This window comes from Tachypleus tridentatus, chromosome 8, assembly GCF_004210375.1.
Source record: "Tachypleus tridentatus isolate NWPU-2018 chromosome 8, ASM421037v1, whole genome shotgun sequence".
In the NCBI taxonomy this organism is placed as follows: domain Eukaryota; kingdom Metazoa; phylum Arthropoda; class Merostomata; order Xiphosura; family Limulidae; genus Tachypleus; species Tachypleus tridentatus.
The window spans coordinates 60,309,133-60,326,879 of record NC_134832.1 but is presented as its reverse complement, the minus strand read 5'-3'; the positions used below and the strand labels follow the sequence as shown (position 1 = coordinate 60,326,879).

Sequence of the window (17,747 nt, the reverse complement as noted above, 5' to 3'; positions counted from 1 at the left end):
GCAGTTGTTATCCCCACCCTCCTGTATGGATCTGAAACATGGGTCACATGTCGTCGACACCTGAATCAGCTGGAATGCTTCTACCAAAGGTGCCTCTGGAGTATCTTGAAAATCAAATGGGAGGAATACAGAACCAACCTCAGCATCCTCAAAGAAGCCAAGATCAGCAGCATTGAAGCCACCATCATCAAGAGCCCCCTCTGATGGACAGGCCACATGCTCCATTTGGATAATAGCCAACTCCCAAAACAAGTCCTGTATGGTCAACTGATAAATGGGAAACAAATGAGAAGAGGACAGAAGAAGAGGTTCAAGGATGGCCTGAAGACAACACTCAAGAGCTGCAATATTGATGGTAACAATTGGGAAACTCTCACTCATGACCGAACCATCAGGAGATCCCTTATTCATCAGGGAGCAGAATTCTTTGAGTCATCAAGAAGACAACATTTTAAAGAGAAGTGAGAGAAGAGAAAATAATGCCTGCTACTACTGAAACCTCTCCTTCCCTTGAACTGACCTGCCCTTACTGCCAGAAGGCCTGTGCAGCAAAGACTGGCTTCATTAACCATCTCCGGACCCATGTATGAACTTAGAGGACCATCATCCTTAACCTAAATGGATTGCCATGACAATGCACATGTGCATTGATTTGTTATGATTGTTATCATTTTAACTGAAAACACAATATTGCACTTATCAAGTCTTGTCATAAATGGCACCAAGCACCACAGCAATTAATGCTTTTAGCTCGTATGATTTTCAGCTCATAAACAGATCTACTGTAAAAGCTCTAATCAGGTAAAAGTATATTTGTTGAATTAGAAGGATCCTGACTTTCAATATTTGTTCTCTCTATACAAGAATGAAAAGCAGTTTTCATATAATATATATATATTCAATTTGATATTACACTTTTGACAGATTTAAGTCAATCTTAGCATACAAATATTGTGACTTTTGGATTAGAGTTATGGTTGAAAACTTTTTCTTGTATATAAAACATGCCATATAACTCTCACAAGGTGATAACATTAGTTATTGACTTCTTACACAATTTCATTACCAAATTACAAGAATTAAGGCTATTATACAGATAACAGTATAAAGCTTTCACAATTAGATCCTTTTACAAGAAGCATCACATCATGCTGAATCTAGCATATGGTCTTGAAAAGATTTGGTATGCTCCAAATTAGAACATAGAGAAATGTTAGAAATTTGTAAATATGAAGCAAACACACCATAGAAGAGTACGACGTGTAATGTTTTAACACAAAAATATTATTTACTATTGATCCTGAAAATGCTTAAAACCATATGAAAAACTCAAGTGCTAGATGTATATGACTTTTATTATTAAAATAAATAAAATCATGTCTGCTACTAATAATACGATAATCTAAATAAAACAATGTTATGCTTAAACCTACCATCTACAGAAAAGCCTAGGTCTGCACTTGCAGCTGAGCTAGGTGGAATAGGATGGAAATCCCCAACCAATCCTCGTTGGCTGAGTGCTGCAACTTGGTGGAGGTAGTCCGGGTGCATTGTTAGACCTGCAGGTTTTCAAAACATGATCAACCATTTTAATATGGTTTAGGTGTAAAACATTCAACATCACTTAAGTTTTAAATGTTGAAAATTCCATCCATCAAATTAGTATTTCACATCAGGTAACATAACCCCATAGGTGTTAATATTAAACAGCAGTAAACTGTGGAAGCAATAAAATATTAATTGTTTTAAATGAAAAGTAATACTTTTATTTATAAGGACATACCATGCCAATACCTCAAGAGTTTTAATATAATAATGTCTTAATATAGAGTTCCAGCTTTAACTGTTTTTCTTAACAGCACTATAGAAAATTCTGAAATTATCACTAACTTGCGTCACAGCATAAATACCGTTACACATACTGCAAAAGTTCATTACAAATACAGAGAGAAGTGATACAACAATGAGCACCATGAATGAAAAACAGCTCAGTAGTAACTTTAAGGGAAAGCTGAACACACTTTTAAGTAGTTGGGAATAAGCCCTTTGTATTTATGTATACCTAATGATTAACAGCTACCAATAATATGTATATTGCAGTACAGAAACTAATGAATTGAAAAATAAAGAAATATGTATTTATAACAACAGTTAGTCATTTTTGATCAAGCAGTTCATAAGAAACTTAAATGATCAGTTTTCTTGACCAACAAAAGATATATTCATACATATAGAAATAGAACCTGACCAATCTAACTGGACAGTTCCCTGAACCATCAAAGAATCTTAATACAAAGAAATAGTACTTAAGAATATCTAAATAGTTAGTTATCTGCACAAATATAAATGGTAAAAGTTGTTGTTTCTATCAGTAAGTTTTAAGTTCTTATAAAAGAAAGTGTAATTATGATTTCCAGTAATGCAAGTGTCAGGTTCTATAAATGAATACAAATCTTTTACGAAATCAGCAGTCTATAGTAGGTGCATTCATTGAAGTAGATGGCTGTATTTTAAAAACATCTTCCACAGTTGAATGATGTATATTTCATATCTGACTTCATCTGACAAATGTACAATAAGAAGGGGTAACTATCATCAAGTCAACAAGCTGCTGTTGTACCTTTAGATAACTTTTTACATAGTTAGATAACACATATTTTATTCTATGGGGCATACACACTTTGAAAGCTAGACAAAAAACTCATTTAGTTTAAAAAGGAGATTCATTTTTCTTACTACCTACTTTGTTGTCATTCAAAATTCATCCTGTCTTCAACAGCAGAAACAATGTTGTTTTTGCACACAGTTTCTTCCTTTACTAGAGGTATACTATTACAGGGTCAGTATTCCGCTTCATACAATATATTTCATGGTCAACAGATCCATTAGCTCTTTACATAAATCATTCTTCAACTGATTGTACAAACTAGATAAGATCTTTTTCTCTAGAAGTTTAATAAATCCATCACTTAAAGAGATTAATCACAAACATTATCTGCTTTTCCTTCTTGGAAAGGATGGATGATCAGATCTCTTGAATGGTTCTTTGTAAGGCAACTCAACAGACAAGAAAAATTGGTAGTAAAGCGATACTGATTGGTAGATTCTCTTGCATGGCTTATGTATGTGAAAGCAACATCAAGGACAAAATGTTGATGTTTCAGTCAACTTTAAAAATCAATGTAATAAATTTATCAACACACTGAAAAGATTTAATAAATGTTCATGATGTTTTTGAAATACGTTGTCATTTGAAAAGATGTTAACAGAAACTGTAGAATTTTTATGAAACTGAAATTATTTCGTTTAAGCCATAAAAGTTACAATACCTTGTGTAAAACATGAGGCTTGATTTTTTTGGAAGTGAATATTACAATAGGTTTTTCATTAGTATAAACAAATGACTACAGTGTATTAACAAATAAATATACATCTTTATGTTTATCTTATGACAAATTTGCTTAATATAGATATTTTCTAGTGACAATAAATGGGGCAGGGTGTTTAACTCGTATTTTGCGGATCACAACTTTGGATCCCATCATCATCCTTTCAGCTGTACAGACATTATAATGTAATGTTCAATCCCATTATTGTTGATAAAAGAGTTTGGGTTGGGTGGTGTTGATTGGCTATCTCCCCCTCTCATCTGTCACTCATAAATTATGGACACCTAGTGCAAATATGTATATTGCAGTACAGAAACTAATGCATTGAAAAATAAAGAAATATGTATTTGTAACAACATTTAGTCATTTTTGATAAAGCAGTTCATAAGAAACTTAAATGATCAGCAGGTTTCCATGAAATTCAAAAAAACAAATGAAAAAGAACACTCCATTCCATAAAAATGGATTCTAAAAGACAGAATGAGTAATCAATAATAAAACTGAAAATGGCAGGTACATTGATACACTCACTGGTTAATGAGTATGTAAAAATATACGAAGTATTCTCAAGGTTCACATAATAATAATAATCTTTTTTGTACATTTCTATGCAACTACTTCTAGAAATTTTGTGTTCTTGAACAGACTTAGAAAATATTTTTAGCACTAAATATGTAGATAGAAAAACAGGCAACAAAAATACCATGTAAAGTGCTTTTGCAATACAATAATGTTATGTTGATAGTGTAAGTGCTGCATCTTTTGTATATTTTTCTATATTGTGTAAAGTGTGAATTCTGTATTTTTTTTAATTATCACAAATAATGCGTAACCTCTATTTTCTTCCTGTTTCATTTATGTTATTTTCAAGTTCTACAACTCAGTGATAGAATTTCAATTTTTAATATAAATACCACTGCACTGTTACTGCTACAATTTAGTTTTATTATAAATTAGAGTAGGATATGTGGTCAACACACCTTGAGTATCCATGGGGCTGAAGCCTCTAACTGACATGGATGGGTTGGAATGGAAAGAGGAGTACAACTGCTCCATATAGGCTGGGCTGAGACGGTATGGATGATGAAATCCAGGATCCATTTGCCCATTTGAAACTCCCCGTCGTTGGGTGAGGAAAGAAAGCTCTGATAATGCAGGACTTGCTCCATTAGTTGGGAGTCTGAGAAACACAAAATCAGACGATTAGATTAACTCGAAACTTGGATACAAATGTCTCGACACACACTGAGGATTTATAAAAGCATCACTTGTAAGACAGTTGTTGATATACTTTTTAACTGTCGTAACTGATCAACTGCTGCAAAAGTAAAAACCATAAAAAGGACGTTGGTTCAGTACTAAATGTCATAGTTGTAAAAGTCTTTCACACTGTTATTGTTACCAGTAACGTTTTGCTTAATCTTATCCTTTGACACGCGAATACCTTTTCACTTGACTAATAATTATTACACGTTATTCAAAATAAATAAGTTTCCGTTGCACTTTGTACAACATGAAACATGATCTTAAATTTCATCCAATACTGCAGTAAGTACACTCCCCCGGTGGCTCAGGAGTAAGTCTTAGGGTCTGTAACACTAAAAAACGGGTGAGCAGAGCACGAATAGCTTATTATGAGCTAAAATACTTTAGAATTCATGTTCATATCTTCCTAACTAGACTCAGCATGTCCAGGGGGATAGGGCGCCCAACTCGTAATCTGAGAGTCGCGAATTCGAATCCCTGTCATACCAAACAAGCTCGCTCTTTCAGCCGTGTGAACGTTATAACAGTGTGTTTGTGTTTTTCGTATAGCAAAGCCACAAAGGGCTATCTGCTGAGCCCACCGAGGGGAATCGAACCCCTGATTTTAGCGTTGTAAATCCGGAGACATACCGCTGTACTAGCGGGGTGCCGTTATAACAGACGGTCAATCTCATTATTCGTTATTTGTTGGTAAAATAAATAGCCTAAGAGTTGGCGGAGATGATGACTAGCTGCCTTCCATCTAGACTTACACTGCTAAATTATGGATGGTTAGCGCAGATAACCCTCGTGTAGCTTTGCGCGAAATTTAAAAAAAAAACACAAATCTTCATAAAATTAACATTGTGTTAAAGTATGACGTGTATGCAAAAATATTTATTTGTAAAAGGGCTAACCAAACAGTTAAAAATGTCTTACCTATGATATATAACAACTGATGGATATTTAACTTCTTCTTGAAGTGTTATTTGTTAATATTCAGAATTTAGTTATAAGCCTAATCTTCCCTGTAATGTTTGATGTCGGAAATTATTTTTAAACCTCTTAATTTATTTACTTGTCGGCTTTTTACTTTATTTTTTGTTTGCCTGCCTTCTTGGAGAGCAAAGAATGATTTGTGGAACTATATAAATGTCACATAAATTTTCATCTGTCAAATATCTAATTACACGAATGAAATCGTTATAATATAAGTCGGCTTACTGGCGTTGCTTGCATGGAAAATTAATTTAAGTTTCTCGCACAAAATATTTCGTGAACGCCTTAGGTTACTTTATATCATATTAGATAGCATGCAATAAAGTTTAGGTCAGTTTTGATGTCATTTGATAAAGAAGATCACTTTTACCCCACGATCTGACGTGTGTTCGTGACAACATCCACATCCGCCAAAAAAAAAGTTTGTTAAAAAATAAAGAAAAAAAAGAGAGAGAGAGAGAGAAAGCGCCATCTCCCGAGGCGGAACAAAAACTTCGCCACACGAAACTACCAGGTAATTCCGACAGATCACTGAAGGCTTGATCACGAAACCCCAGCGTTAGCGGCTTCAGAGTACAGCTAGTATGGGCTAACAAGGTGTGTCATCCATCTTCTGAGACAGATGCTTGTTGAACAGGATAGATCGAGGTCATTAATGGTCTAATCACTTACTTTTTCTTCTTTAAAACCTATGTAGCAGTCAGATTTCAGTAATCAAACGTCTCGAATTTCCAAAGCCAGCGAGCGGCTTTAGTCCAAAGAAACTTGAAAAGCGAAGGTTTGCATGCGAATCGAAGACCGCCTGATTTACGTAGCCTGTGGTTAGTAGAAAAACGTCACTTGTAGCAAATACTGTAGCCAATATATCATTATGTTGAAACAGTCATTGCCTTCTAAAAGTTGTTCACGAGGTTGATGGCGGTGGTGTAAGTCGAGGTAAGTTAATAAGTAAAATGTAATACGTTACACGGAAATAATTTATTAGTCTTAATCTAGTCGGGCGATGTGAAATCTTATGCGAAGCCTACTCACTGTTATACCTGTCTCACACCACATATAGCTCGTTGGTTAAATTTTTGGAAAGGGGCAGCACCAAATATTCAGTATGCAAATAAATCTCAGGACCCAACCACATAGAATTCGTTTCATTTTGTTGTTAAAACGCAAAATTGCTACGTATTAAATAATGTTTGCTCTGCCCATCATGAGTATCGAAACCTGGATTTTAGCGTCGTAAGCCTTAATAGAAAATGTGAACGTTCTTTTTTACCTTTCTTGATAACAAGAAAACATTTTTGAACGGATTTTTTCTTAAACCATTAAACATTTTTTAAAATGATAATAAAGTCCTCACACTGGCTATTCTGCAACGAATCCTATTATGTATTTATGAACGCTTTATCTTTGAATTGTGATATCAGAGAAGAAAAAAGAATGAAATATCACGAACGTAAAGCGCAGATAGCCCTCGAGTAGCTTTGCGCGAAATTCAAAACAATCACGAACGTAAATCGCTACCAAACATCCAGTTCAATTTGGTTTAACACAATAATAAAACAGGTAAAAGATTTATGTCATTCATAAGTTTACAAAAGCTCACTTATGTTGTAACAAAAACTAGCTTGAGTGTCCGTCTCCTGGATGAAATTTTTATACATTTATGATTAACGAAAGATTACCTTAGGACACGATAAGTTGCTTCTCTCATATGTTACTGTAAAAAAAAAAACACCAAACGTCAATAAAACTGCAAAACACAAAACGTACAAACGCAAACTTAACGTGCATCACCCGCATGAACCTAACAAACCTTCAACTCACATTTGGTGAAGACCCATTAAACAAGGGGTGAAGTAATGGTGAAAAAACGCCCATAAAAACCGCAAAACGCAAAATTTAAAATTCGTATGTACACTTGCATGGGCCTAAAGAACCTCAATACCCTGCTAAGTAGTTACATGGACAGACATAAGACAGTACAATTAATTATCTTTATATAGATACAAAGTGATTATAAAGAAATCCCCCATATATTATTATACATTTTACTCGGGAAGATTTGAACCTTGTACAGGACGTTTCCAAAACTATTACAAAAATGATTCAATATTCTTTTTGTCATTCTAAACCAGAATAAGATGCCTAACCCTAAATGTAGCTATCACGTGCAGAATATTTCGACATCAGTTAATACTGTCCAAAACAAAGAGTGCGTGTGAAGATGGAACTTCTATAGAGAAACGTTTCCCTTGAATACAAGCCTGGCATTGGCATGACTTGCTGATTACGGGCGCCCGATTCGCAAAATCGAAATCCTTCACCGAATATGCTTGTCCTTTCAACCACAATGGACGTTATAATGTTGAATCAATCCTATTATTCATTGGTAAAAGAGTAGTCTACAAATTGGTGGTGGTCGTGTTTGCTAGTTTCCTTCCATCTAGCTCATCACATCAAAGTTAAGGAGGGCTGGTAATGATAGCCTTCAATTAGCTGAGCGTGAAATTTAACAATTAAGACCTTGAAAACAAGTAGTTCTAAAATATTAACAAACAAACTCTGGGAGCCCATTTTACTATAAAATGAACACGCCTGTGTAATACATATTTTAACTTTAAAAAAAATGTCTTTTATCATATCTCTAGTTTGAACTTTAATTATCTGAGCATCTTGACAAAGATATTTAACCCTCAAATTACCAACTTGTTATGATAGCAATCGTTAACACAGAGTTTCCTATATTGTAACAGACTGAGTACGTTATGTTTTGTGGCCCGGCATGGCCAGATGGTTAAGGCATTCGACTCGTAATTCGCGGGTTCGAATCCCCGTCCCACCAAACATGGTCGCCCTTTCAGCCGTGGGAACGTTATAATGTGACGCTCAATCCCACTATTCGTTGGTAAAAGAGTAGCCCAAGAGTTAGCGATGGGTCGTGATAACTAGCTGCCTTCCATCTAGTCTAACACTGCTAAATTAAGGACGGCTAGCCCTCGTGTAGTTTTGCGCGAAATTCAAACCAAACTTTATATTTTTGTCTATTATAACGCTCACTTTAAAGAACTGACCACATGAAGTAGGTTAACTCACTCATTTAACATATAAATCACAACATTTATTGCAATATAGGTATTTTTGTTTAAATTTTTATGTGTTGCTCGTGTTATCTATAACTAACAGTCACGGAGCTACAAGTAATTTTACACATAAACAGTTTAGCTTTCTGTTTGTTAAGTAAAAAGTTATGAAACGGGGTAGTTGTACTCTGCCCACCACGGGTATCAAAAACCGAACTTGAGCGTCATAATCCCTCGAACTTGTAACTGGAACCACTGGGGACCATGCTCTATCCATCCCTAATTTAGCAGTGTAAGACTAGAGGGAAGGTTGCAAGTCATCACCACCCACCGCCACCTCTTAGTGGGAGTGATCGTAACATAATAACGCCCCCACGGCTGAAAGGGAAATGGCGAGCATGTTTGGTGTGACGGGGGTTCGAACCCGCGACGTTTGGATTACTAGTCGAGTGCCTTAACCACCTGACCATGCCACGTCAGCATGAATAGTTTAGAAAAATGTGTTTAAAAGACTGTTGGATGTGATTACTTGTTTCTTAATAAAAAAAAAGGGGACTGTCCAATATATTACAGCTGCAAAAACATGTTTTAAAACACCCTATTGTATAAAGGAAGTTACTTTTTAATTCGTTAGATTTCATTTCATTCAATCTTTTGTTCAACATCCAACTCTTTTGAATGAATTAGATAACCCAACTCTTGGGTTACTCTTTTACCAACGAATAGTAGAATTGACTGTAGGGTAATAACGGTCCCACGGTTGAAAGGGCGAGAACGTTTGATGTGACGGGAATTTGAACCCGCGACCCTAAGATTACGAGTCGAGCACCCTAACCACCTGGCCATGCTGGGCCTTCAAAGTTTAATCCATTAAATATAGTCAATGTACTCACTTGAGGACCGTTTTTATAACACTAAGTATTATATATTCGATAACGAAACGTGTTCTGTACAACCATAGTTTGGGCTACGCCACATCTCAACAAGAGTGATTATTATTACTTACTATAATCATAATAGATTATTCAAAGTTTCTATAAATATTATTTCTATGAGCTTCAATCACTTGATACGAATTTTAAAATTTAATTATTTCCTTATCCTAGCGGTTATTTTGTGAATGAGCAAAATTACCTAGATCTTTGAGAATAACTTTTCCACAGTTTTTGCGAGTTTGGTTGTTTTGTTTGAGAGGAGGGGGATACACATAATAAAATTGAATATGCTGAATCTGGTAATGCATTAAATTTTCTTTTTCCTCTCTTTTAATATTAATTTAAAGTTAGCACCTGTACCTTACAAGATAGTATATTTTACGCGCAAATGGTGATATAATACCCACACCACACATATTCCATTAATTTATCAAATAACCACTTAACATGAGTAAAGACAGACTAATTGCTTTATAAATTCATTATCTGATGTGTGTATTATATAACTCAACAGGGCCAGTTGGGGTTTTAAATAAGCAGGTGTTTTAACAAGTACTTTGTTTTACCAGGACATCTGCTTTTGTAGGCAGATAATCAACTACGCAATTTGATGAGTTAATATAAGTCGGGTTATTACTCATCACGTATAAAGATATATTTACGAATTTAAAACAATAATACATTGGAAGTAACAATGGTTGAGTCTAATGCGAGTGCTAACTTGTAGTGCTAACTGTCCACGAGTTTACACAACGCACAACTCGCGGCCAGGGACAAGGTTCAGTGATCTCATCAGAGTACTGTAATTAGGCTTAACATTAATACACATTAGAGTACTGTAATTAGGCTTAACATTAATACTTTATATAAGAAGTAAACGTGTAACTATATATTTACTCTGTTCATTAGCTTGTAAAAAAAAACACTTTATTATGTAATTTCTTAAGTGCATATGTTTGTAATCCAACAGCGTTCTAGAAAGTCGAAAATTAATTAACAATGATGCTTTGAAATACTCCACCAGCTACCATTAAAACGTATAATTTTCGAAATTGTTTATTATGTAGAAATATTCCGATTGAAACTAAAACACAAAACAACAAATTATTGCTTGAAATACATAACACTGAAACAAACTTTTAGCAAACAACAATTATTTGCCAAGTTTTATGGTCTGCTGAGACAGCGGTAAATTTATGGAGTTACAACGCTAAGATCCAGGATTCGATTACCCGCGTTGGACACAGCAGATAACCTATTATGGATTTTATCTAAAACAAAACAAACTATATGAAAACGAACACACAGATATCTCTTTCAAAACTTATAAACTAAATCTATGGACGGAAAACAACTTGCATATTTATTCTGCTCTTTCTCTATTTCGAGTGTTTCCTGAAAAATGAAATTTTAGTAACCCACATATTTGGATTTAGCATATGCAAATTAGCTTTAAAAAACAACATGGTTTACAAACTTTTACCCTAAAATAACTTTGATTATCACACACAGCTTTCAATTTCTGAATCCATAGTATAGGTAAGTTATTTCAGATAAATATCTCTGACAGTTGAGAAAAAACAATAAACTATTTAACCCATCTTAAAAACGCCACGTTTGGGCTACTTGTTTATACACATAACAAGAACAACCATTATGTTTTCGTATATTGAGCTGGAATTTACTCCCGGAAACGTTTACATAAAACCTTTGACAGGTTTAATTAATTTTATTATTTTACCTGTTTAGAGGTCGTGGTACTGCTAAAATGTGTTTAAAATACTTAAAAATTGTAACAACACAATTATTTTCAAACGGTATGTCTATAGTCGAATGAAGAAGGCAACTTACCCGGTTGGAGACGGGTGGTGCAGGGAATGTAGCCGCGGTTCCCATACATAACGGCCCTCGTGCGTTCTCTGGTCCACAGGAATCGGTGCGTGCACTGTGGCAAAGGCACTCGGGAACTGAAGAGGAAGGCCTGGAGGAAAAGACACGCACTTCTGAGGCATGAGATACAAAATACACAGAATTTCAATAAAACACAACGTTTTTCACAGTCGATCCAGTTCATGCTACTATTATTTTTCCCCCCGCAAACGTTTCTTTCGTATTTCTCAGTTAAAGACACACCTCCTCAAACATGGCTGCACTACACCAAATTGAAGGACAACTCTACGCGAACCTATCGCCGACCTTACTGCGTGACAGGCCCGACAAACAGGCCCATAGAAGAGCAACAGGGGGTCAACTGGTCCCCAGGAATAGACACATAATGCATGACTTGACAGTTACCAGAGTAAGAGCAGCACTGTGAGAACGAGCTCTCGCCCTCTTCTGATCCCCTAGCAACGCAAGCAGTTTACTCGAGCCGCGGGATACGAGTAATTAAGTTTTCACGGAACGGACTGGTTTCCTCAAAAGCTGGACAAAGATTGATGATTCTCTCGATAACGTGTTCACTAATTTATATCCAGTTTCTCACCGGACAAGAGGACACAAAAGCTGAACGCGGTTGTGTGACCTCAAGATCGACGAGCACACCTTATTGTATTTGACACTAAAGTTATCTTCTTCACAAGGACATGTGCCAACTGTTAACTGGCCTATCTAGTTCAGATGCAAGTCAATACGACCTTTTCTCCTGTCGTATGTTCGTCTACTTCATATTCGATTGCACCGCAGGGATTAGATTAGAACACTCGATAATGACAAATTATTTAAAATTTACCAGATATTTAGCACAGTTCTGGAAGAATACCGCTAGTGCAGCGGTAAGTTTACGGATTTACAACGCTAAAATCAGGGGTTCGATTTCCCTCGGTGGGCTTAGCAGGTAGCCCGTTGTGGCTTTGCTATAAGAGAAACACACACACACACTAGAGGAATACTAGTTTCTGGAACGTCAGCCATTTCTCATTATTTTATAATCCCGTACTACATCCGTTGCTCGTAACTACCTGGATGTTATTTATTGATAACAATAACTGGAATTTAGTTTTGTTTTTAAAGAGATTTTTTTTGTCAGCTCGGTGAAACCAAGACACATTATTTTTTTCACAACTTTAACTTGACTCTTACAACTGCGCAAAGCTATTCGAAGTCGTCTGCGCTAGTCGTTCCTAACTAATGACAGACTAGAAGGAAAGCAACTACTAGTCATTCCACCCACCGCCAACTCTTGGGCTACTCTTTCTACCAACAAAAGAAGGATTTACTGTCACCTCATAATGCCCCCATGGCTAAAAGAGTGAACATGTTCAATGGTGGGATTCGAACCCACGACCAGCAGATGGCGAGTCGATCACCCCAATCACCGGGCCCTTGAATTTTATTAAGACACTTTCATAATCCAATTCTTGGCGTCTGAGTGTATGTAAATGAGAAATACATTGCAGTCAAAGAGTCTTAATGACAGGTTCCAAGTTCTGGCAAAGGTCCCTATTCTCTGCGCTCATTTTAACTCAAAATCAGAAGTCCACAGGCCTGATATTTGTATTTAATAGCTCTGATGATGCGGCGCAAACCGTCCTCTGTAATCACATGGACCCTGTTATTAGAGAGCGCATGAGCAGCAGTTTGCCAGCTGCAAAAACAAGGTACATCAGGAGTTCGGTGACAGCAAGGTCCTAACTTCATCGATCTTTCGAATAGAAAAAAATAACATGTAAGTTTAATTTGTCATCTCATTAGAGCGGTTATTCAAATCTAGGCCAAGAAAGATCTGAATAAGATCATGGCGAATTTGAGTTGATGTAACGAATTTGTGAAGTATGCTAATACTAAAATCTTATTTTCATTTGCTTAATTAAAGTCTTCACGAGGTTACTGAAGTTAGTTTCAAAATGTGGGAAACCAAAAGTTGTCTTTATTTGAGTTGAAACACGACGTACAGAACTGTCTGAGTCAGCAATTTCGTTGTCACTCAAACAAAGTTAACTCCTGGGGTCTTTTCTTCCTTTGTTATGTCTTAGAAAATATCAAAACTAGTCAAATGGTATAACGATATATACCTATGAAATTTATAATTAGCAACGTCATGATTAAAGGCCACCATAATTGAACCGCTTACACAAGTACATATGTTGCACAATTAAACACTTGTTAGATATAGTCTCGAATGTACATTATAACAATGTATGTTTTATTGCACAGTAGTCTAACACAAGTTAGTGCCTTTTTTAACTCGCCCCGGTGTGGCTTAATGGTTAACGTGCCAGACTGTCAATTCGATGGTCCAGGGTTTGCAACGTGTGTGTGTGTGTTTTTCTTATATCAAAGCCACATCGGGCTATCTGCTTAGCCCACCGAGGGGTCGAACCCCTGATTTTAGCGTTATAAATCTGTAAACTTACCGCTGTACTAGCGGTGGGCATGTTTTGTTGCAAAAGCCTCTGCACTCTCGGACCATCAAAACTCCATTAAAGTAACTCAAAAACATTTTCCTTCCCTCTAGTCTATCAGTCAAGAACTATGGGTAGCTAGTGCAAGTATCCCTTGTATAGCTTTGCGCGAATGACCGAAACAAACAAATCTTTTAAGCATTTTAAATAAACAAGTTTTTAAATCGTTTTCAACTGTCTTTTCGTCCACGAAATTCTGTTCAAGAACTGAATGCTATGCTCGAGGTACCCTGTAAAACGTGTGAAACAAGCAAGACGTCACGTCGCTTTTAAGAAATAAAAGAAATGATGTAGTTTGGAATGGTCAATGCAGAAGTTGAAAACATCTCCCCAGGCTTTGTGAAAGGAGAAAGGGAACAATAGCCAAGAGGCCGAGGGGTTAACGGGGTCAAACCTAAGCTCAGAACGACTAAACTCGAACGGCTTTGTAGCAGTAACTGTAATATAAACGCTGCTTAAGAGATGAAACTTTCAGAATTTTATCTTGGAAAGTTGGAAAATGTCGTTTAAAGAGCATGTTATGGAATTATCTTACATTTTTAGAAACACATTTAAACCAAATTATATATAGCTGTGTAGTTCTTTTACCGTTCTTACATACAAATGCACGTATTAAGACATTAAAAGGGTCCGGCATGGCCAAGTGTGTTAAGGCGTTCGACTCGTAATCCGAGGGTCGCGGGTTCGAATCCCGGTCGCACCAAACATGCTCGCCCTTTCAGCCATGGGGCATTATAATGTTACGGTCAATCCCACTATTCGTTGGTAAAAGAGTAGCCCAAGAGTTGGCGGTGGGTGGTGACGACTAGCTGTCTTCCCTCTAGTCTTACACTGCTAAATTAGGGACTGCTAGCGCAGATAGCCCTGGAGTAGCTTTGCGCGAAATTCAAAACAAACAAACAAGACATTAAAAATTCCATACAATACATGTATTCTCTTTATTTCGGCCAGGGCAGTACCGGTTGCTTGCACAAACAAGAACCTAACATGTTAACAACTTCTTTTGTGAAGCCTTCAACTTGGCCAGACAATCTAGGAGGAAATGCATTATCTGTCACTAACCATCGTTTGACAACTATAATAAAATCATGTGTAACAAAAGCAAGATAACCATAAAATACGAAGGATGGCTGTTTCCGACGCGGATCTAGTCTCGCTAAGGTTTGTCGACAAAACAACTAGCAGGATCTCAGCATGTTGTCTTTTACCTCCTCTGTTCTTTCTCCTAGCGACAGGTCAGCTAAACCTAGAGCCTGATTCTGAGATCCCTTACCCAAGAGAAGAGCCCTGTGAAGAGTCTCCAGAAGACAACGGTGTGGCTCATTAAGTTTGAATAACAGTATACTATAGCTATACTACAAAATGGTTCTAAAAGTGTATAGCGAAGGTTTTTGTTGATGTAAACGTACAGGTTCACCTGAATAAGAACAGGTGAAATGTTGACAATTGGTAGGTCTGGTGAGTAACTTGTGAACAAATACATACTAGGTGATGCAGTAATAGTAATAATATATGAATTAACATGAAGATGGAAAGTGTGGGAAAGCTAACGTTAATTAAACGTTAAAAGTTAAAAACAAATAAACATTTAAGGACTGTATTTAATATAAACTGTAGATACATCCCGAAAATATAAATAAACTTAAAGTCACCTCACATCAAAAGGTCTATATAGAACCTGAAAAAAACGCACAAAAATATTTCAAGTCATTAATAATAAAAATGTGTCTTCAGTATTTTGGCTAAAAGATCATCAGACTCAAAACACAGGTGTTTGACATAAACGTTGACAGCACGTGCCTTTCTTTTAAAACAGTTTTAACTATTTATATATGCAAAAACGGCTCGTTTGTTCGCTCTTCTATGTAAAATATTTTCTCAACCCAAACGAGCCGTTTTTACATATATATTTCTCTACAAGTGGGTTTCTCGACATCACTGAGTTTTAACTATTTCTTTATATTTCAAGTTTTTATCACGCTGGCTTTGTTATGTGTTACCACTAAAGAAACCGTATATCGCGTCGATAACCGATGGCATACATCGAAGTTTTTCAGTAACACTTTCTTTGACGCAGTTCTTTCAAACGTTGCTAAGGCTCAATCAGTGTTTGAAGAAAATTTATCTTTATTCCTTCCTCTAGTCTCACGCTGCTAAATTATGTATGGCTATTGTAGAGAGCGCTTGGGTAGATATGAGCAAAATTATAAGAAAAAACAATCAAATTTTGCGCATTTTTCTTTGGTTAATTAGAAAGAAAAAAATTTTTTCTCAATTTAGCTGTATTCCTTTTTAATAAGATTATGGCCCGGCATGGCCAGGTGATTAAGGCGCTCGACTCGTAATTAAAGGGTCGTGGGTTCGAATCCTCGTCACACCGTATATGTTCGCCCTTTCATCCGTGGGAACGTTATAATGTTACGGTCAATCCCACTATTCGTTGGTAAAAAGAGTAGCCCAAGAGTTGGCGATGAGTGGTGATGAGTAGTTGCTTTCCCTCTAATCTTACACTGCTAAATTAGGGACGGCTAGCGCAGATAGCCCTGGAGTAGCTTTGCGCGAAATTCCCAAAACAAACAATAACATGATTATATTATCACCTCATTCGGCTAAAATAACTTCGTTTTTCGTCAATTTCAGACAATGTGACCACTGATACCTGAAATATACATGATTATATATCCTATAAGCAGATATATATAGTGCGTCATGACGCTATTATTGTCTTTCCTTTTTATCCATTAGCAGTTTGTGTTTTAACATTTTATTAAATTTTCAAGGCTTTATTCCCTGTGTACCTCACGTGCCTTCATTCCACTTTTATTTACAAAATATAAATTGATAATAATTACAAATCACTTATTTAATTTACTTCGTATTACACCAGTCGTTGTTCGTAAAAAGTAATTATTTAAATCGCGCCTGATGAGCCATGATACTGAAGAAATCCCTCGTCTGTAGTATATATAAAAGATGTTTTGTTGTTGACATATATCATATTAGTCCTTGCGTCGTTTCACGAGTTCGTAGAATAACCGCTTAAAACCAGAAATCCTAGTTTTGTTACCTTACTAATTTTCTTTTATATCACTACAAATCACTACACCGACGCTATTTTATCTGTTGTTGTTATTTCAGTATTTTCGACAGATATAAATTTGTTTATCTTTCTCGTCGTTTAAGATGAATTGCGATTTGTATTCTAATCCTCTTAAGTCGTTTCTGTTTTCCTAATCCTTTGTAACGAATGTTTCCTGTGATATTGATTCGTTAGTTAACCATGTTCGTTGTTCATCTTTATTTTCCGCCCAAAACGTCATAGCTGTTAGCAGCTGCTTTACTGTTGTGATATACGAGTTGTTATTATGGATAAAAAAGTAATCTTTCATTAAAAACAACAACAACCGGCGATGTTGACATAAACATACTAAATATAGTGAGTGATTTTTATTTTCATAATAAAAGGAATTTCACAAACAAGAGTACTGTTTTTATATCACATTTTCTCATAGTGATTGAGTGCGCGGTAAAAATTACTTATTTACTTTTGTAACCTTTGTTTAACATAATTTCCTGTTTCCTGTCTGGTTTACACATATATTAATCTCCTTATTGTTTAAACTTACTTTTAAAGAAACGTATTTACTTTCTCCAGATCTTTTATATTTTATATCTTTGAAGATACGTTAGATGAAATTG

The 17,747-nt window shown here is 35.9% G+C and overlaps 1 protein-coding gene and 1 long non-coding RNA gene across 7 annotated transcripts in view; one reads left to right on the top strand and one right to left on the bottom strand.

Annotated features, from left to right (window-relative positions):
- Window positions 1-17,747, bottom strand: part of LOC143222470 (uncharacterized) — a 108,479-nt gene that overhangs the window by 15,860 nt on the left and 74,872 nt on the right. For all 6 annotated transcript variants that reach the window (XM_076449042.1, XM_076449040.1, XM_076449041.1 and 3 more), the window contains 3 exons: window positions 11,497-11,626; window positions 4,370-4,569; window positions 1,434-1,559 (listed from right to left, as the gene is read on the bottom strand). In XM_076449042.1, the coding sequence (XP_076305157.1) occupies window positions 1,434-1,559; window positions 4,370-4,569; window positions 11,497-11,626 (456 nt within the window). The remainder of the gene's footprint in view (window positions 1-1,433; window positions 1,560-4,369; window positions 4,570-11,496; window positions 11,627-17,747) is intronic.
- LOC143222472 (uncharacterized) overlaps window positions 5,891-17,747 on the top strand; it is a 131,470-nt gene continuing 119,613 nt past the window's right edge. Inside the window, exon 1 of the long non-coding RNA XR_013012262.1 lies at window positions 5,891-6,569. This is a non-coding gene — a long non-coding RNA (uncharacterized LOC143222472). The remainder of the gene's footprint in view (window positions 6,570-17,747) is intronic.